The 20,628-nt window shown below is 43.5% G+C and overlaps 2 protein-coding genes across 3 annotated transcripts in view; both read left to right on the forward strand.

The window, feature by feature from the left end:
* Positions 1 to 13,908, forward strand: part of MCOLN3 (mucolipin TRP cation channel 3) — a 28,451-nt gene extending 14,543 nt beyond the window's left edge. The window contains exons 6-12 of the mRNA XM_049618487.1: positions 1,244 to 1,343; positions 5,237 to 5,349; positions 5,432 to 5,581; positions 9,173 to 9,274; positions 9,384 to 9,506; positions 10,596 to 10,802; positions 12,294 to 13,908. Of these exons, the coding sequence (XP_049474444.1) occupies positions 1,244 to 1,343; positions 5,237 to 5,349; positions 5,432 to 5,581; positions 9,173 to 9,274; positions 9,384 to 9,506; positions 10,596 to 10,802; positions 12,294 to 12,428 (930 nt within the window). The 3' untranslated portion in view covers positions 12,429 to 13,908. The remainder of the gene's footprint in view (positions 1 to 1,243; positions 1,344 to 5,236; positions 5,350 to 5,431; positions 5,582 to 9,172; positions 9,275 to 9,383; positions 9,507 to 10,595; positions 10,803 to 12,293) is intronic.
* A 2,187-nt stretch (positions 13,909 to 16,095) lies between these two features.
* Positions 16,096 to 20,628, forward strand: part of MCOLN2 (mucolipin TRP cation channel 2) — a 57,074-nt gene continuing 52,541 nt past the window's right edge. Inside the window, exon 1 of one of the 2 annotated variants that reach the window (XM_049618473.1) lies at positions 16,096 to 16,361. In XM_049618473.1, the coding sequence (XP_049474430.1) occupies positions 16,285 to 16,361 (77 nt within the window). In that variant the 5' untranslated portion in view covers positions 16,096 to 16,284. Of the gene's footprint in view, positions 16,362 to 16,678; positions 16,813 to 20,628 lie in introns of those variants that run through there. The other variant, XM_049618474.1, reaches the window with a different exon arrangement.

Genomic DNA, 20,628 nt, shown 5'->3' on the forward strand with positions numbered 1-20,628 from the left:
CATTAAAAATTTTTTTAATTACATGTGATTATTAATATGATTTCTCTCTTTTTCTGCCTGGGTTCTGCCTAGAGTGAGTATTTTTTGGATATTATTTTAGCTAATTTGTTAGAAGCTTGCAGTCCAACATGAAGAGAAACAGAGTGATCAGACTCACTAAATTTATCTGAAGCCTTACATCTGCAGTAATGTCTGATTACCCCACATGAAGAAGCTTCAGTAAAACTCATTTAAATGACAGACTTTTGAAAAAATGCTTTTTCTTTAGGACTTGAGACAGGAGGCACTAAAAGCAAAGCAAAACAAACAAAACCCACACCTGATCTACTTGTCTTGCTCTCCCTGTCCCTGCATGGGGACAGGGGAGAGAGCCAGAAGGGGAAAACAGACTGGGGAAGGTGTTCTGACATGGCTTTGTCCTACTTGGTGCCCAGTGTCCTGAAATGGTGATCCCTGAAGCAGGACATGGCTGTCGGCTCCCTGTCACCACATCCTTTTTTTATACATATGGTTCTAGAGTGACTAAGGATGAAAATGAGGCCCAGAATGAAAATCAGAGAAGCGCCACCTGAAATGTTTCAAGCCTGAAATAATGAACCTCTGTGTTTGTAAGAACTGCAACAGCACTAACAAACTATCCCTTGGGGGCCTGGGATAGTCAGTTAAGTGTCCAACTTGGTTTTGGCTCAGGTCATGATCTTGCAGTTTGTGAGTTCAAGCCTCACGTCGGGCTCTGCACTGGCAGTGGGGAGACTGCTTGGGATCCACTCTCTCTCTCTCTCTCTGCCCCTCACCTGCTCGTTCACGTGCTCTCTCTCTCTCTCTCTCAAAATGAATAAGTAAATATATATAAAAACTACCCCCGCCGAGTCCCTAGGGAGGGAGGAAAAAGCTCACTTGGACCAGCTCTTGCTCATACCAAGAGGGCATCTTGAGGTACTTGGAGTGGGAGGGAGAGAGAAGTTCTCCTGTTTTATAAGTTGTCCAGGGCTGGAAGACTATCCTAGAAATACAGGATTTTAGAGACTAAAAGTTCTCAACAGAAGACCTTGCTCAACCTTCTCATTTCACAAAGAAAAAAAGGGCTCTTCCCAAAGTTGAACAGAGTTAGCATTGACACGGGGATGAGAATCTGGGTGGGCATCCTGTCACCCTGAAAGATTTGTTTCCTAATTAATGCATAGAGACATCTTGGCTTCAAAAACTATAGGTATGTTTTTGACCCTTTTCCTGTTTTTCGCAGATAACATTTGACAATAAGGCCCACAGTGGAAGGATTAAGATAAGCTTAGATAACGACATTTCCATCAGAGAATGTAAAGACTGGCACGTATCAGGATCAAGTAAGTGATGACGTTTACTAGTTTTCAAAATGGTTATTAAATAAAAGGGTTATTAAACTACTGGGATATGTGGAGCATCAAAGGGAACAACTGGAACATTGCCAAGTCCCTAATTCTCTGCAAATAGATCAACTTATTGTAGGTATCTGATGTTCCAGGCAAGACATAAATTATTAGTACTTGAAATGACTTTTGCTGACTTCTACATGTGTCCTCACTGGCCCAGTTCTTACAAAAAAATGCACGCACCCCCCCCAGCAAAAAATCACATATACCCAACCTAATATTTATTGAGTGCTTACTACATAAGGGCTTCCTCCTACATTTTAATATTTTAATTTTTATTATTTTTTTAAATGTGTATTTATCTTTGAGAGAGAGAGAGACAGAGGGTGAGCAGTAGAGGGGCAGAGAGAGAGGGAGACACAGAATCTGAAAAAGGCTCTAGTCTGTGAGCTGTCAGCACAGAGCCCGACGCGGGGCTTGAACTCATGGACTGTGAGATCATGACCTGAACTGAAGTTGGGTGCTTCACTGACTGAGCCACCCAGGCATCCCAGCGTTTTAATATTTTTAAAATATCCTTGAGATAGGCAGCATCCCTGTTTATGCAAATGAAGAAACTAAGGCTTAGAAGTGAATCTTGGTGCCCCTGGTCATACAGTGAGAGAGACATCAAGAAAGATTTGACCCTGAAGCATCCCTCACATTATATTTAGCTCCTATATAGGTTAAAAAGTAAACTAAATGAAGAAAGGGTGCATTCTTGGAAATATGGACATGAATTCAACTATAGACTGAGTACCACTGAGAATTTTGGGGCTGAACCAGAAAATGGACTGTAAAGAATTTATCTCATTTTCTAGCCCCTTTGGTATGTTGTGCTGGACTTAACGATTAGGTCTGGGATTCTTAGATTCTGGCGAGCGAAAGAGTCACCCCAGCTCCCTGCAAGGCTGTCCCCGGGTCTGGGCTGGGGCCTAGGAATGTACAGGTCACCCTTACTCATGCCACACTTGGAAAATCATTGCTTTAGGGGTAACTACTGGTTGAGTCACAAAGGTCAGAAGCAGTAATGAGATATTAAGAATAAACGATATGGGGGAACCTGGGTGGCTGAGTCGGTTGCATGTTCAAATTCGGCTCAGGTCATGATCTCGCGGTTCGTGGGTTTGAGCCCCGTATTGGGCTCTGTGCTGACAGCTCCGAGCCTGGAGCCTGCATTAGATTCTGTGTCTCCCTCTCTCTCTCTGTCCCTCCCCTGTTCACACTCTGTTTCTCTCTCTCAAAAATAAGTAAATGTTAAAATTTTTTTTTAAAATGACATGAAATTTCTTCATTCTAGTATTTTTTTCACTATTAGGTACTTCAAATATATGAGGCTCTTAAATCACAATTGTATTTCAATGACAAAATTGTTTATTTGAAACACAAAGTTGTTTTGTCATCTGTAAACATTGCAATACTTCTCCACAAACTTTAGAATAGGAAGCATGAGAGTATATGAAAGTATCTGGCACAGGCTTTCTCTCAAATGCTTGTTTCTTAGTTTTTAGGCTTTTCTAAAGTAGATGTAGACGTTTTAGTAACAATTAGATGCCCCTTGGCCAATATTAATGGGATGTTTTATTACTGAATTTTTTTTAATAGATTTTTTTTTTAAGTTTGTTTTGAGAGAGAGAGCACACACGAGCTGGGGGTGGGGCATGGAGAGAGAGAGCCCGAGAGAGAGTGAGAGAGAGAATCCCAAGCAGGGATTCTGCACTTATAGTGCAGAGCCCAATGCAGGACTTGATCTCATGAACCACGAGATCATGGCCTGAGCCAAAATCAAGAGTCTGACGCTTAACCGACTGAGCCACCCTGGCGCCCCATTACCGAACTAGTCTAAGTGCTTGTTATTGTTTTACCAGTAGGGGGCAGTCATGTCACTCAGGTCTCACCTGAGACCTCCTGGCCCCTATCATGTTGTACGAATGAGCCTCTCCCCTCCATCACCCATACCAGCAGTGTGCTTCTTCTAGAGCCGTGGTTCTTGAGCTCTAGTGTCATCTGTAAGAGCTTGTGAAAATGCAGTTTCTGACTCAGCGGGTCTAGGGTGGGGCCAGAGTGCATTCCTAACAGTGCCCAAGGGATGCCACGCATCACTAACCTAGAATGACAGGGGCTGGAGACAGACTGCAAAGATTTGAATCCCGGTGCTGCCACCTGCTGGCTTTATCACCTAGGGCAAATTCCCCTGACCTCTGTGTGCCTCATTTTCTCACCTGTCCAGTGGGGATAATCACACCCCCGCTTGCTGGGGTTGCCGTGAGGATCAAATGAGGTAATACCTACAAAGTGCTTAGGACTATGGGTGGAGTAGCACTACCTGTTAGCTATGGTGCTTTCTTTTCTTCGCAGCACTTACTCCTGTCTGAAAGCATTTTGTTCATGTACCTTGTTTACGTCCCTGCGTGTCTCCTGGCAGTAGAACAGAAGTTCCCCAAGGTCGGGGGCCTGTGTTGTTCACCACTTGTATCCTCAGCATCTAGAAAAACTGCCACACGGTGGGTTCTTGGTGAATATTCTATACCCAGATAGGTATGTTTTAATATGGTGTGCAGGAAGGCCAACTGTATTAAGGACAAAAGACCACAGGCTTATAATTAAAGATCTCCTATTGATGGCAGTAGTAATTTCCAAAAGAAGGCCTTTTATTTATTTTTTATTTTTTATTTTTTTAAATTTTTTTAATGTTTTATTTTATTTTTGAGAGACAGAGAGAGACAGCATGAGTGGGGGAGGAGCAGAGAAAGAGGGAGACATAGAATCCAAAGCAGGCTCCAGGCTCCGAGCTGTCAGCACAGATCCTGATGCGGGGCTCGAACCCACAAACTGCAAGATCATGACCTGAGCCGAAGTCGGATGCCCAACCTACTGAGCCACCCAGGCACCCCCAAAAGAAGGCCTTTTAACTTTCTTTACATACTAATGGGAAGAACACTTACCAGGACCTTTTCTCTTTGCTGTCTTTGTGGAAAGAATGTCTGAATTATCTAAATTACTCTAAAAAGCAGTGTGAAGGCTTCAGATAAAATTTGAAAATGCTTCTGAAGGAAACAAAAAGACTTGAATCAATGGGAGACACATCATATTTTTGGACAAGAGATTTAACATCATGTATATGCCAATTCTCCCTAAATTAACTTATGAATGTGACATGATCCCCCCGCCACCCTGCAAAAGTACCAGTAGGATTTTTAACAATCCTACTGGATTGAGGAATTTAACAATCAGATCCTCAAGAATATATGGGGGAAAAAAACCAAGTAAGAATAGCTAATAAAACACTAATGAGAGGTATTTGTCTTATGCATTAAAACACACAAAAACATCAAAAGGGCAAGATAAGGTACTTGAATACCTACAGTAATTTAATACCTGATAAAGATGTCATTGGGAATGAGATTTGCTCTTTTGATCGGCAAAAATAAAAGATAATTAATATGCAATGGTGGAGAAGACGTGGAGATGTGTGTAGGTATGTAAACTGGCATGATGTTTTTGAAGGGCAATTTCTTAGAATTTCTTTCTTAGAAATATGCATATGCCTTACCCCAACAATTTCGCCTTTAGATATTCGTTCGCCTAAAGGATCACTTTGATCCTCACGGCAACCCCAGCAAGCGGGGTGTGATACACAGAGAGGACTTGAAGAATTGTTTGTAGCAGGAAAAAACAGATTGCAACCTGAGTGTCTTTACAAAGAGTATACATCTATATTGTGGTATGCCATGCAGCAGTTAAAAGAAATGAGGCTAAAAATGAAAGAAAAAAAAAAACAAAACAAGAAGTAGAGGTCACCGTATGAATGTCCCACAGTATAAGCAGGTAATGCTCTTTCCTTCCAGTTCAGAAGAACACTCACTACATGATGATCTTTGATGCCTTTGTTATTCTGATATGCTTGGCTTCGTTAATCCTGTGCCTTCGATCTGTGATTACAGGACTTCAGCTTCAGCAGGTAGGGGTTGCTGCTTGCTAGGAATGCTGGGAACATTGTGATTGACTGAGAAATTCACTGTGCCTCCCTCTTTCCCCTAAAGGAATTTGTCAATTTTTTCCTCCTCCATTACAAGAAGGAAGTTTCTGTTTCTGATCAAATGGAATTCGTCAATGGATGGTACATCATGATTATTATTAGTGACATATTGACAGTTATTGGATCAATTCTGAAAATGGAAATCCAAGCTAAGGTAAAGTGGTTTTTGTTTTTGTTTTTGTTTTTTTTTTTTTTTTTACTATTTATGTCATTGTTAGTATCAGATTGGCACTAATATTTTCTCGGGATGTGAGAATTTGCAGAGTAAATGGTTTCTTTCAAACATGGTGTTAAATAAACTTAAAATCGCTAACAGTAAGTTTCTTAAGTCTAGTCAGGCAATCTCTTAGGCAGAGTTTTTCAAAGGTATATACAAGCCTCTGAGTCAGTCATTTGGGTACCTGGTAAAAATACTCCATGTTACACTGATGAAATCTGAGCTCTAGGGGTGCGCCCGAGAATTCTTAGATGTCCCGAAGTAAAGAAGGTAAGAGGTGGGTTTTTTGTTGTTGTTGTTTTCACAAGAAATGCTAGAATCTTCAACAACAACAAAAAGAGTAGGGCCCTGGGTGAAAGTGAAGCCAGGCTACCACTGTGTGAGTGATGACAGTTGCTGCCTTTTTCTTACTTTCCCCGTTGATAAGCTACAAGATTTTCCATTCTAAGTCGGGATTAACCCAGCCTAGAAATCACCCCCCCCTCCCCCACCACCGCCGCCAAAGCAAAAATCGAATTAAAAAAACCTGATACTGTTCAAACTGACCTTGTTCAAATTTATATTTTTCTAGCCCTGGCTTCAACTGAGTGTGAGGATGAGCCACCTGGGGAGTCTGCTGATTGAGATTCCCGGTCAGAGGCCCCACGTGCAATGGCTCAGATGAGATAGGAGCGTACTTCTCCCTCATGTAGTAGTCAGGGTGGGTTTCCCAGGTTGGCAACTCACTCAGCTCCACGCGGTCAGTCAGGGACCCACGTTCCTGCCACTGAGTTTCTCTGGAGCCCAAATTGTGCGGTTGATCCTGGGTCAGCTCAGGAACAGGTTGCAGCCTGTGTGGGAAGGGAAGGGCAACACGAGACGGCGGCACGGCGGTAGCTTTTCCAGTCTGAAAGCCTTGGTAGTCTTGGTAGTCTTTGCTCTTGTTCACATCCCACTGGAGAGCGTTTAGTCACATTTAACTGCAAGGAGCTGGGGAAAACAGCCCAGGCATGTTCGCTCCTTGGAAGGAACGAATGGATTTAGGATGATATGGAGTCCCTATCATTGGACTAGGGAACAAAAAGAAAGGAGCACAGGAGATATGCAGCAAATCTTTATTTTTACCAGCCTTAACTATCATTAACCTCATTGAGCTCTTAATGGTGTCCAGCAATGTTTTTTACATTTTTCTAGGCCATTCACTCCCCCATCTTTCAGATGATCGTTTCACGTTTTTATCCCTTCTGGAAACTCTAAAACCCCTGCCCCCTCCTCACTGTCAAGTGATGAGCTTCTTTCCTGTTCACAAAACCACAGATAAAAAAAAAAAAAAAGAAAGAAATTCTACAAGGCTCCACTTCATTTATCTACCTGCCAGCATCAGTGTCCATACACTCTGCTTTTTCTGTTTCTGTGGATATATTATTTTGGCTACTCTCCATGACCAACCCCATGTGCCTCCCAGATGCCAACCCCCCTCCCCCCCTTGCTTATCTAAGAACTTAGCTCCAGCTTTTCTTCTTCCTTTTCCCCATGCATCATCAGTTTCCCGTTCTCTACCATGCCATTCCCAATAGTATGTGTGTTCTTTCTCCTTTATAAGAGACAAAATCTCAACCTATTCTCTATCCAGCTACTTCCCTATTTTTTTGGCTCCCCTTTACATAGCAAAAGACCTTAAGAGTAGGTACCTTTGTTTCTAATTCTGTTCCTCCTATTCTGTGTTACATCTGCTCCAATCTGGCCGCCCTACCACCTTACAGAAAATGTTTCTTCCGATGACCTCCAGTGTTGCTGAGTCCAATAATTCATTATTTATCCTCATCTTGACCTATCAGCAGATTTTAACACTGCAAGCGTTCCTTCTTTGTTGACGCACTTTTCCCCTGAGCTATCACTTACCTGGTTTCCATCCCAAATCACAGGCTGGTCTTCTGACTTCCTTTGCTGGTTCCTTCTCATCTCTCCAACCTATTAAAGTGACAAGGCCTCAAGGTGCAATGTTTGGACATATTTTCTTTCCTGCCACGGTCTTGGTGCTCTCATCCTGTCCATGGCTTTAAATAGTACCTCTCTGCCGATGATTTCTAAATCTGTGTCTTCAGTTTGGAATTCTTCTCTGAACTCCAGTCTCAGATATTCAATTGTCACCTTCATATCTTCATTTGGACGTCTACTTGGCACCTCAAATTTAACATACTCTGTGGTGTACATATACAATGGAACACTACTTGGCAATGAAAATGAATGAAATCTTGCCATTTGCCACAATGTGGATAGAACCGGAGGGTATTATGCTAAGTGAAATAAGTCAGCCAGAGAAAGACAGATATCCTATGATTTCACTCATATGTGGAATTTGAGAAACATAATAGATGACCATCCGGGAAGAGAAGGAAAAATAAGATAAAAACACAGAGGGAAGCAAATGATAAGAGACTCTTAAATACAGAGAACAAGCTGAGGGTTGCTGGAGAGGAGGTAGGTGGGGGATGGGTTAATGGGTGATGGGCATTAAGAAGGGCACTTTTTGGGATGAGCACTGGTTGTCATCTGTAAGAGATGAATCACTGGGTTCTACTTCTGAAGCCAAGACTACACTGTATGTTAACTAACTTGAATTAAAAACAAAACAAAACAAAAAACAGAACACCCCAAATCTCAATCTCCACCTCCACAGGCCAAACCTGCTTCTTCATGGCTTTTTTAACTTCAGTTAATGGCAATTCTTTTCAGGTGCTTAAGACAAAAGCCATACATTTATCCTTGACTCTCCTCTTTGACTAATCCCCTCTTCCCTCCATCTAATCCAAGAGGAAATCCTATCAATCTACCTTTAAAAATCACCTCATCACCTCTATCATTACTAGTCTGGTCCAAGCCACCATCAGCTCTCGTCTCTATCATTGCAATTGCCTTCTCACTCTTTGGACAGTCTGCTCTTAATCATAGCAGCCAAATGGTATCATATCCTGTTCAGAGCTTTCAAATCTCCCCAGCCTATCAGAGTAAAATACAAAGGTGTTAAATTAGCCACGAGGCTCTAAACTACCTACCCCCTTACCTCTGTGACTCTGTACTCTCCCCCATTGCTCACTGCAGCTGGACTCCATCTTTTGAGGCACCCTCCTGCTATGGGGCCTTTGCATTTACTTGTCTCTGTGCCTGGAACACTCCTCTCCTAGCTTTTTGCTCAGCTTGTACTCTCTCACTCCTCTCAGGTCTTTGTTCAAATGCAACTCCTTTTAAAATGCAACCCTGGAGGCATTCTTTTTCCCCTCCCCTGAATTTTCTTCTCAGCACTTACTATCAGCTAATGTACTGAGAGTTCCATTAATTTATTTCTATTATCTCTCCCCCCCTCCCACCACTAGAATGCAAGCTTCCGGAGAGAAGGAAATTTTGTCTCTCTGTTCACTTCTTTGTCCTTAGCACCTAGAACACTGCCTGATTGATTCCTATTACCCACCCACCCCCCCCAACGAAATATTTTTTGTCCCAATGAATTTCTGTTACATAATCTGGTTATTTTTTTCCACTCTGTTTTAGAGTCTAACAAGTTATGACGTCTGTAGCATACTTCTTGGGACTTCCACCATGCTCGTGTGGCTCGGAGTCGTTCGATACCTCGGTTTCTTTCAGAAGTACAACGTAAGGATTCCATGGATCTCCATGCTGTTGGTATTCCTATCTTTCAGAGTTATTGCACTGCTTTGGCTGAGGGACAAGGGGATTCTAACAGCCTCTCTTACTTTCCTAGCTCCTTATTCTGACCCTTCAGGCAGCGCTGCCCAATGTCATCAGGTTCTGTTGCTGTGCCGCAATGATTTATTTGGGCTATTGCTTCTGTGGATGGATTGTGCTGGGGCCTTACCATGATAAGGTACCAATAAACAACGTTTTCCTGTTACTATCAAGCTCCTAAAATAGTGCCAGTTATTCTTTTAAAATGAGCTCCTTCTATTTTGTGACTCAGCCTGAAAATGTCGAAGGTCGTATATCTGGTGCCATGTTTGTGAACTGGTAAGGTGTGACCAACTTGAGAGAATAATTGATTCACTCAGCTACTTCACCTCCTTTTATGGACTATATCAGATAATTATGTCTTTTTTTTATTTTATTTTATTTTATTTTATTTTATTTTATTTTATTTTATTTATTTTTTTTACCACCTATGAGATCAAGATAAGTCAACTTGATTCATCAATATAAAGAGTCGGCTTTTGGGGCACCTGGGTGGCTCAGTCGGTTAAGCGTCCGACTTCGGCTCAGGTCACGATCTCGCGGTCCGTGGGTTCGAGCCCCGCGTCGGGCTCTGGGCTGATGGCTCAGAGCCTGGAGCCTGTTTCCAATTCTGTGTCTCCCTCTCTCTCTGCCCCTCCCCTGTTCATGCTCTCTCTCTCTCTCTCTCTCTGTCTCAAAAATAAATAAACGTTAAAAAAAATTTAAAAAATAAAGAGTCAGCTTTTTAGGCAAGACTTTTGGAAATGTGATTTTATTAAAAAGGGAGTATAGGGAGGAACTTGAAGAAATCTATGCATTTTTTTTGTTACCAGAGTCAGTCCTGATTATAATACCATTATCCCAAATGGAATGAACTTTAAAATGAGAAGTATGAGCATGCATGGTTAGGACTTGGGTATCTCTGCATAAGTGTTTCTAGGATCTCTTCCCATGTAGGCAGAGGGAATGGTCAGACTTGACTCAGAAAAGCGCTGAGGGTGCAAACCAGCAGCTTCAATTCAGGCTGCTCCCCTTAAGGGGAGCACAAAGAAGGAGCTGCTTGTTCAGGAAAAACAGTAGGCATTATACAGGTTACAGGTATCACATAGCAAATGCTTGTAATTACTGCAGGCTAACTACATAGTTTACAAGGATACGTGGTCCATTATTTTTTAGTATAGTGTCATGAACAATCTCCAGTGGGAAGGAATGTGAAATAAAGTGAACTTTTTCTCTTTTCTTTTTCCAGTTCCGTTCTCTGAACATGGTCTCCGAGTGCCTTTTCTCTCTGATAAATGGAGATGATATGTTTGCCACATTTGCAAAAATGCAACAAAAAAGTTATTTGGTCTGGTTGTTTAGCAGAATTTACCTCTACTCATTCATCAGCCTCTTTATATATATGATTTTAAGTCTTTTCATTGCACTGATCACTGATACATATGAAACAATTAAGGTAGGTTCATCAAGAGCTTAAGTAGCAGCATTTTTCTAGAACTTGTAGAATGGCAATAAAATATGGTACCTAAGAGGGAGGAGAACAGCTAGAATGTTAATTTTTTCAAGGTGGAAAAGAAAGACTTCAATTGTAGATATTGAGAAACAGAAATGAAGAATTTGAATTTGTAGAATATTTTAGGTTTTGTCTCTAAGTAATTGTGCTTTTTTTCAAACAAGATTTCTAAACTCGTATTAGAATTCTAAAGACCAGTAGGCATTGGGTAAGTGAAACATATGGCATTTCAAAATTTGATGGGGACCATTTAAAATCCAATTTTCATAAAGAAAAATTAACCTCTTGGTTTGGAGTGTACTGTGACTGAACCCAGACTCTTGGCAAGGACCTGCCTGGGACTATCCTGAGGCCTGATCTCCAGAAGAGTGAGGGGATTGATATGTCAGGTGCTAGCCATGTAAGCTTTATATGTGTTAGAAAAGCTGATTTGAAAAGCTATTATTTATATTGTCCCTCACATGGGATATTTTAAAAGTTATTTTGAGCCCTTTGAAATATGGAAAAGCAGGCTAAATATCGCTATATATTTAAATTTCTAATAACCTTATACTATTAGGTATACCATTGACATAGACACTTCCACTTGGGGACTTTCTGGGTATGAGAAGGGGTACTGAAACATGATATCATATAAATGGCCCCGGGGATAAAGAGAGGGTTAGTAGGAGTTGATGAGTTGATAATTATGAATACCTTGCTTGTGAAGCCAGGGCCATGACTTCATTTTTACTGACTTAGATTTCAGAAACTGATTGTCTTTATTAATACTTGCTTGGCAGATGTGTGCTTAGAGTCACCAAGGCCACTGAGAAAGAATATAGTTGTACCTGTCTAAATCCTGCCCCACTGTGCTCTAAAAGTTCACTGCCTTCAGCTCTTCATGCAGAGAACTATATGTTATTCAAGGGTGGTAGCCAAGGTCTCAAAGGTAGTAATGTTAGTTAACAACTCTTGATGATACAAGTCTGAGACTCACAGTTTAGGTGTTTACCTTTTTCCATGGGCCCAAAGCACCTGTCAGGTGGGCAAGTGATGGCTGGTCCTCTCTGGTCAGCACATGCTCTAGAGATCTTAGACCCTGAACTGACCCCTTAAACCTGTCTGTCTGAAAGAGAGACTCCCAAAGGGTATATAGAATGGATTCTTCCTGGAAGGATGGCTCAGACTCAGATTCAGCATGCCCATTTTGGATTGAGCCAGACTCATAAGAGAGAGCCCAGGAGGACACTGCAGAATTCTAGACTGACTTTTCCGTAGCTAAACCTAAGAATGTCTCTAGAGGCTATATCTCCCTGAAAATACTTGAAAGTGACTGAATTATCCCTTTAGAAAGATTCCCTCCCTTGACAAATGATCCATTTTGAATGTGGAATAAAGCTGTTTTCAAGGGACTTACTAATGAGAACTTTTTTTTTTAATTCTTCTATGTAGCATTACCAACAAGATGGCTTCCCAGAGACTGAACTTCGTACATTTATAGCAGAATGCAAAGATCTACCCAATTCTGGAAAATACAGATTAGAAGACGACCCTCCAGGTTCTATATTCTGCTGTTGTAAAAAGTAGCTATCAGGCTAATCTGTGCTCTAGAGGGATATATAATATATAGCTGAGTTGGGAAACTGTATGGATATTTTAAGATCAGGTACAGTATATTTGAAGACTATTGCTTTGAGCAAACCAATAGCTATAATTTATCAAGAACTATTTATATTTTTAAAAGCAATATTTAATGTCTTTTGCAGCTTTATATTGGGTTTATTTTTTTAAATTAACTTGGATGAGAGAAGCCATTGGGTTCTTGTTATTTCTTGTTTATTTTGCCATAAGCTTTAGAATATGTTCTCTATCCCCCTCTTCAGCTCTTACACTCTTGCTTCCAGCTATTTTTACTGGATTGATTGTGTCATCAGTGGAGAACAATGCCTAGTCTGACTTCATAAAACTCACTAACTCTGGTCTTGACCACTCTCTGGGGTTCATCCCTGAGAGAGAGGGGAAGTGGTTGGTATATATCAGTAATTATTTTATTTTATTTTATTTTATTTTATTTTATTATTTTAATTTTATTTTTTATTGGAAAGAGAGAGCAAGCAAGCGAGCACGGAGGGGGGGAGAAGGGCAGAGACAGAGAAAGCAAGAATCTTAAGCAGGCTCCATGCTCAGCATGGGGCTCAACTTGGGGTTTGACGTGGGATTATACATGGGGCTTGATGTGGTGCTCAATCCTTGGGATTCTGACCTGAACCAAAATCAAGAGTCAGCTCAACCAACTGAGCCACCCAGGCATCCCTAATCATCGCATTTTAAATTCTTCTCTTGGGGCGCCTGGGTGGCTCAGTGGGTTAAGCGTCTGACTCTGGATTTTGACTCAGGTCATGATCTCACAGTTTGTGAGTTCAAGCCCTGCCTCAGGCTCTCTCCAGTCAGTGCAATGCCCTCTTCAAGGATCCTCAGTCAGTCATTCTCTGCCCCTCCCCCACTAGCTCGTGCATGTGCTCTCTCTCAAAAATAAATAAACATTAAAGTACTTTAAAAAAAAACCTTAAAAAAACAATTATGGTCATAACTTAAAAATAAGTAGAAAATGTATGCCTTAAAAGACGAAGAACAAAGTCTACATTCCTTGGATACTGCTGATTGGAATTTTAGGGAATTTTACAACATGTATCTTTGTTTTGTGTGCTATTCATTCAAATAGAAATGAACTTAATGATGTGCAATAAAGGTTTTCTCAAAGCAAACTTTTTTTGTAAAGAAAACTGATTTGTTAATTTTTAATTTTAAGGGCTAAATGAAGATAGCCTTGAGACACTGAAGTCTTATTATTTAATATAATGAGGATCATAATAATGACTGCAGGCGTTGAAATGTGAGGTTCTATAATAAGTATAAGCTATTCTTGCAGTATTTATGGCTTTTAAGAAATGGAAAATCTAAGTCTCTGGATCCCCTGGTGTTTCACTTGCACATTAAAATTTGAGCTACTTGGAGTTCCCTATTGCAACTATTTCTTCCCCTACAGTGTTTGATAAGAATTTATTTATCGTTTAGGGGCGCCTGGGTGGCTCAGTCGGTTGAGCGTCCGACTTCAGCTCAGGTCACGATCTCACGGTTCGTGAGTTCGAGCCCCACGTCAGGCTCTGGGCTGATGGCTCAGAGCCTGGAGCCTGCTTCCGATTCTGTGTCTCCCTCTCTCTCTTGCCCCTCCCCCATTCATGCTCTGTCTCTCTCTGTCTCAAAAATAAATAAACATTAAAAAAAAATTAAAAAAAAAGAATTTATTTACCGTTCGTTTTTTTAAATAATGCCTTTATAAAAAAAAATAAAATAATGCTTTTAGACCTGTCAGTAATATGTGCATCACCAATTATAGCTATTATGTGCATGTATGTCTTTCCCGCTTTATGAAACGAGGGAAACTTCTCCAGATCAGGAAAGTGATTCAAGGGCAGTGACTGTGAATTAGATCTCTCTCAGCGTAGCAGTGTAGTGAGAATAAAGATTTTGGAAACTCAAAGATCTGAATAGAAATCTTGGATCTACTACAAATTGTGTGGGTGACCTCAGGGCAGCAACTTAAACCTCTCTGAACCCATTTCCTCATTTCAAAAGCAGATGACAGTACACAGAGTGCTGAGTGTTCAGTGAGATAACATGGAAATCAACCTTCGAACCGAGTGGGCACACAGGGTTACTCCTGGCCCCTTGAAGCACAGAGCCCTTGCACATGGTAAATGTTCTTAATAAATGCACTGTTAACAATGAATTTTCTTTTTAACTACCCACTGATTAGTTATTCAGTAGAAATACTGAAGTTTTCTAAAACTTCTACTGAAGTTCTAAAATTTCTACTGGAGTTTTCTAAAACTTCAGTATTTTGGGTAGTTTGCTGATACAAAAAAAGTTATTCCAGTTTACAGTCCACTTCTAAAGGGATTGTTGTCCCTGGTGGAGTGCTAGAATTTTGAAGTTAATAGGGCTGTTCCTTCATGGCAAGCTTTTCTTTGAATTAAAGGCTTGAAAATTCTTTACTATAAAAATTGTGTGTGTACATATATACACACACATAATATTTCCTACTTTCCATATACTTCCTCCAACACTCTGCAATCAAGTCACCGTCTGCCTTTTTCAAGGGGGTCCACATCCTCCCCACAAGAACACAGAGTTCCATTTCCTCTCGTTTTCTTATAAAAAGGAACCTAACCACACCACCCTTGCACCCACCTGCGGGCACTGTACTAACTGGGTAAACGGGATCTTCCAAGCCTGTCTGCACTCAGTGGGCACCTCGATTAAAGGGACTCTAAGTCATTTTTGCCTTAAAAGCGACCTGCAAAAGAGGGGTCAATTATGTATATTTGTTCGCATCATTCTGTCCAATTACATCTACCTGAAGACGCACGTTACAATAATTACTTGGCAGAATATTCTTTGTCTTCGCTAAACCCACAAACCTTTACACACTCGCTGATCCAAATCTCCTGGAAGTCGGACTTTCTCTGCTTCTGCTATCACGTGAAAAGAAGGAAGAGGGCTCCCAGGAAAACAGGCTGTTGGCCGGGTCCAAACTGCCAAGTCAATATCACCCAAAGCAGAAACATGACATTTGGACAAATGCCGGAGACCCCCACCTTCTAAGATTCATGCCTGGTTTCCCAGGCCGGTTCCCCTACCTTTCGTGCTCTGGGAGGGAAGAGCAGAGGCCGCTGCGAGCGCAGGCTTACAGAGTCCCGACGCTCGGGTCCTGCAAGTCTGTGCCGCCCCTCTGTCCCTCCCGGGGTCACAGGGACACGTACTCCCCGAGCAGGGGGTTCGCTCAAGCTCCCCCACGCGAGCGAAAGGCCATTCGTTTTTCTTCCCTTGCGCGTCGGTAGTTTTAACATCTCCGAAACATGACTCTTGTCACAGAGTTTTGTGATCGTACACTTCAGAATACAAACACGTTCCAATGAATGAACTTAACCGAATGAGCTTGCCAGTTTATGTAAGGTCCTAGAGGAAAGGACCATGTCTTTCTTATGCTGGTGTCCACAGTACCCAGCACTCGGCTTGGCACTGAGTGTGTCCTGAACGCATCAAAATAGAAATGACTGCAGAAATGCGCAGAATGGGTGCAGAAAACAAGAGGGAGCGAAAAAAGGCTGGGGTCGCGGGGAGCAGGGAGTGCGCGGCCCCGCCGCCTGGGGGCAGTGTGGAGGGCGCGCGGGCGGCACCAGCGCTCCACAGTCGGGCTCCCTTTAGAAGGTGCTTCTCCCTAGCCGGACCTCCCGGCAGACACCCCGGACGCGGAGCGGGCTGGCCGCAGCGCCCGTCACACCCGACACTCCAGCGCGGAAGCTTGGGGTCGGCACCCCGGGGCCGAGGCAGGTGCAGCCATCCCACCCTCGGTCTCCTCCTGCCGCACAGGGGCAGCACCATGCCTTCCGGCGTGGAGGTTCTGGACCTGCCGGCGTGGAACGGAGCCTCAGGCCTGTCCTGGGGGCCCCGCCACAGGTCAGTACCCTTGGGTCTCTCGGCTCCAGCCCGCTTGGAGCGTCCTGGGGGCCCCCTGCCTTCCGCGGGCCCTCCCCGGGGGCCCCACCGCCGGCCCTCCCCGGACTGCTTTCCTCCTGGGGTCTTCGGGCGTCCCTACTCCGCTGCTTCTCCCACCGCCCCCGCCTGGCTCCGCTAAGCTGCCTCCAGCCCCCCGGGGCTCGGAGAGGCCCGCCGCTTTACACGTGGAAAAAAAGTACCCCGGGGCCCAGCTCCCAGCTCGCGCTGCCCGGAGGGAAGCAACGCGGCGGAGGTGGTGACTCGGGGGCGGGGCGGGAACGCCTGGCCACGCGCCGCTGGGCTCCCGGCTCGCACTTCAGCCTTGCGGTCCCGCCGACGCGCGGCCGGAGCAGCGCCCCGCCGTCCCTACCCCCGGGCCCGGGTCTTCGGGCCCCGGGGGGCTGCAGGAAGGGTAAGAGAAGGGAGCCCGCCTAGCAGGGCTCCAACTTTAGGGAAGGCGTGCGTGCCCGGGAGGGCTGAGAGGTGTGTGCACTGAACGGGTTTTCCTGCTCGGAATCCCCAAAGCCGTGGAAAGTTTTGAAGGCTGAGACGTGGCCCGGCAGCCTTATCGGTTTCCCCAGGCCGGGACGCGGGAGACAGGATCAGGTGTTTTCAGGCTAACCGTCAGGTGAGGCGCCTGAGCGGTATCTTTCAGGATGTCGGATTCTGGAGGAACTCTCATCAAATGGATGGCTTTGCTGTTCTAAACTAGAGCTTTCTTGCTGCCTTGGGCGTGCTTATATTAGCTGCTTGCAGTTAGTTAAATAAGGCTGGGCTGTGCCTTCCGGAACAAACAGGCCTTTTCCTCAGGTGGGAGGGTTACAGTGTGGTTAACCCCAATTCCTCTACCTTTATGAAAAGGCGCACAGTTCAGCCGGATGGCGCTGCCGAGGGGCCCCGCCTCCGTGGTCAAAGCCGCCACCACCCAGCTGCGTGGCTGAGCCCGAGCTCGGGGGGGTGAGTACCAGCAGGCCTTGGCTCCCCCTCTGCTCACAAAACAAATCCAGTGGTGGGCCTTTACATTTTCTCGAAATAGTGGAGAGACTCTCCTGCGTTTCTTGCATGGCGTTCTCAGTATTACAAGTGGACTTATGCTAGCAAGGAAAGCCAGACTTTAAGAGAATTTACTTGATCTCTGGTGGCTGTCCAGATGACTTCAATTCCAAGCAAGCGTGGTGTGTGTGTGTGTGTGTGTGTATATATATATATATATATATATATATACATACATATATGTTTTTTAAGACCTTTGAAAGGCTAGGTTTGAATTAGAGGACATAACTGTGGTACAACTTTGACGACTGGATACATGCAAATGTTACACCAAAATGACCATCTCTCTTAAATGTCGATTTTTAATGGGGCAGATGGGCAGAAGTGATACGTTTCTTCCACTGCCTTAGCTCTAAAAGCCCTGTCCTAAAAGGTGGGGAGCACACAGACTCCGGGTTTCCTTACTGTCTTCTGCGTGGACTGATACACAGGCTTGTGCTTACGGTGGGTGTGATGTATATAATCTGTGTTGTTGTTGTTTGTTTTAAATCTTTAGTCCGGTATTTTTCTTAGCACGTTTCCTTCACAGCTTAACCATTTGTATCATATCCAGGGAGTATCTCCAGAGGCTCCCATTCTTATACTACAGGACACACACTTGGCCGTGCACACAAATAGCTTTCGAAGGGATTTACATTTGAAATCTATATATCCTGGTTGTGCAGGACCAGTGGGAAACAGTGTCATTGTAAACTGAGAATGGAAGAAGGGGTCATCGAGAGAGGGCATGGGAAAGGTGGTCTAGCTGTCAAGATATGAATTCGGATGTTTGATGTTCAAGGGACCAGCTGCATTGTTCTCTGCAGAGGTGGGACGTGGGCTTCACACTTTTGAGAGATATTCACCACCTCTGTGATGTGCTAACCAAACAGCCTAAGCTGGGGGGAATCCAGTAGCTTCTTCCGTTTGAGTCAACAGTCTCAAGATTTTAGCTCATCTTCCTCTTCATACTTCACGTTGCGTCAAATAAGCTCCCAGTACCAGAAACTTGCCCTTCTCCTTTAGCAAACCTTCCTTAAACCAGGGCTGTGGCCTGGACGCTTTAAAAACAGACATTGAGGAGGTCACCTGTTGGGATGACCGCTGGGTGTTGTATGGAAACCAATTTGAGAATAAATTGTATTTAATATTAAAAGAAAAAAAAAAACAGACACATTTCCCACTCTTCTCCTGAGCGTTGCCATGCAGGGGTCAACATAATGGTGCCAATTTGATTTAATCCCCTACACTTAAAAATCGGTAAATCCTGCAGTGTTTTAGAAGGCCATGTTCTTTTCTCCCAAGGAAGAGCATATTCAAAGTGTTGTTTCTGGAGTGCCTGGGTGGCTCACTTGGTTGAGCATCCAACTCCGGCTCAGGTCATGATCTCACGGTTCGTGAGTTCAAGTCCCACATCAGGCTCTGGGCTGACAGCTCAGAACTTGGAGCCTGCTTGGGATTCTGTGTCTCCCTCTCTCTCTGCCCCTCCCCCACTCATGCTCTGTTTCTCTCTCTCTCTCTCTCTCTCAAAAATAAACATTACAAAAATTTAAAAAGTGTTGTTTTTAACAACAGAGTAATAAATATAAAAACTCATAATGAAGCAAGGAGGAAGAGTAATGGAGACAAATTTTGAACAGAATGGCAGAGAATAGAGAACTCAAAGTCAGGAGTGATCATATTCACAAGCTAATCTCTTCAGGCTCGGTCTCTTCACTGATGTGAAGTGAAACCCAGGATAAGACAGTTCTTAAAACCTAGTAGAAAAACAGGTGACTTCTTGTGGCTACAGTTTTCAAAGTAAAATTAGCAGCCAAAGAAAACCCTTTTGGCCATGAAAGATAAAAGTGGAATCTCTCTAGCGAAGGCTGGGCTGTTCTTAGCCACAGCCAGGAGTCTAGGTTCCACATGTGAGTTCTAAAGAATGAGATCACCCTTCAGTGAGCTCTTACATCATGATTATGGGCTTCATAGAGAAAACTTTTATTTCCAGACTTCATTCTTTTTTACTCAAACTGTAATATTCTTTTCAGGATCAAATGTTTAAAGCCAGGTTTTGGTTTGTTTACTTGTTTGCTTTGGCAATCATGGCGGGGTGTTGTGCGGGGTGGGGGGGGGTCCCATTTTCCTTAGATGACCTCTAGCTGAGCTTTCTACTCTGATCTTGGACCCCTGCCTCCTTTTCCCTGGTGTGGCAAGACAGCTTTGGGGAGGGGGGGAGGGAGGTTGCCAATATTCCTGTCCCCTCAATAGGGGGATGGTTTCCTTCCTTCTCCTTTGAAGGTTGTCTTCTGTTATCTCTCCTTGAATACATCTGTCAGGCAATAATTGGTGACTAGTGAAGCCAAAGGTTCTGAAAAATTGTCCTTGCTATAATTCCAGAAGACCCATAATTTAAATGGTGGGCTTTAAAAAATTATATCACCTAGAGCAGCTAGAGGGAATTGTCACAGATAGGGTGAACCTAGAGATTCCCCAGCTGACACTGAGGTGGGCTTGTCTAAGAATAAGGTAAACTCATCCAGTGGTTTGAGGAGAAAGTGGTTACTTATGGCTTTATGGCTTTTAATTTTCCTTTTCCTTTGGGAGAGTCATTAGCATGACCCTGTTAAATGGGGATTTTGTTGAAATGTTAGAGAAAGCCAAATGTGAAGGCTGCCATGATTCCTCTCATCTTCTCCAGCTGTAAGTGCTTTTGGAAGCCTGTATTGCTAAGAAATGGAGTTTTGCTTTACTTATCTCTGACCTAGAGAGCTGATTGGTCAGGATTTTCAAAGGGGGCGTGACTTGTTCAGAACCAGCACTTTGAAAATGTGCAGCCCTACTTCTGCTTTCTTGCTTGCCAGAGGCAGCAAAGTGGTGATGAGAGGGGATTTTATAGGAACTGGGTGGCATGGTCAGTCGTCTTTAGGGAAATTCCTGAAAGTTGTAGCATGCACATTTTTTATGAGTGGCTCCAGTGGGAAATGAAAAGCCCTACAGTTTTTCTTCTCCAGTGCTTCTCAGGATTAGAATGACCATGTCATTTATGTCCTGAGAGCTATGCTTACACGGTAACCAGAGTTTCTGTCTTTTTCCCCTCCTTCCTTTCCTCCCTCCTTTCTTTCCTCCCTCCTTTCTTTTTCTTTCTTCTTTCTTTCTTCCTTTCTTCCTTTCCTCCTTTCCTCCTTTCCTCCTTTCCTCCTTTCCTCCTTTC

The sequence above is a fragment of the Panthera uncia genome, assembly GCF_023721935.1.
Source record: "Panthera uncia isolate 11264 chromosome C1 unlocalized genomic scaffold, Puncia_PCG_1.0 HiC_scaffold_4, whole genome shotgun sequence".
Taxonomy (NCBI): Eukaryota; Metazoa; Chordata; class Mammalia; order Carnivora; family Felidae; genus Panthera; species Panthera uncia.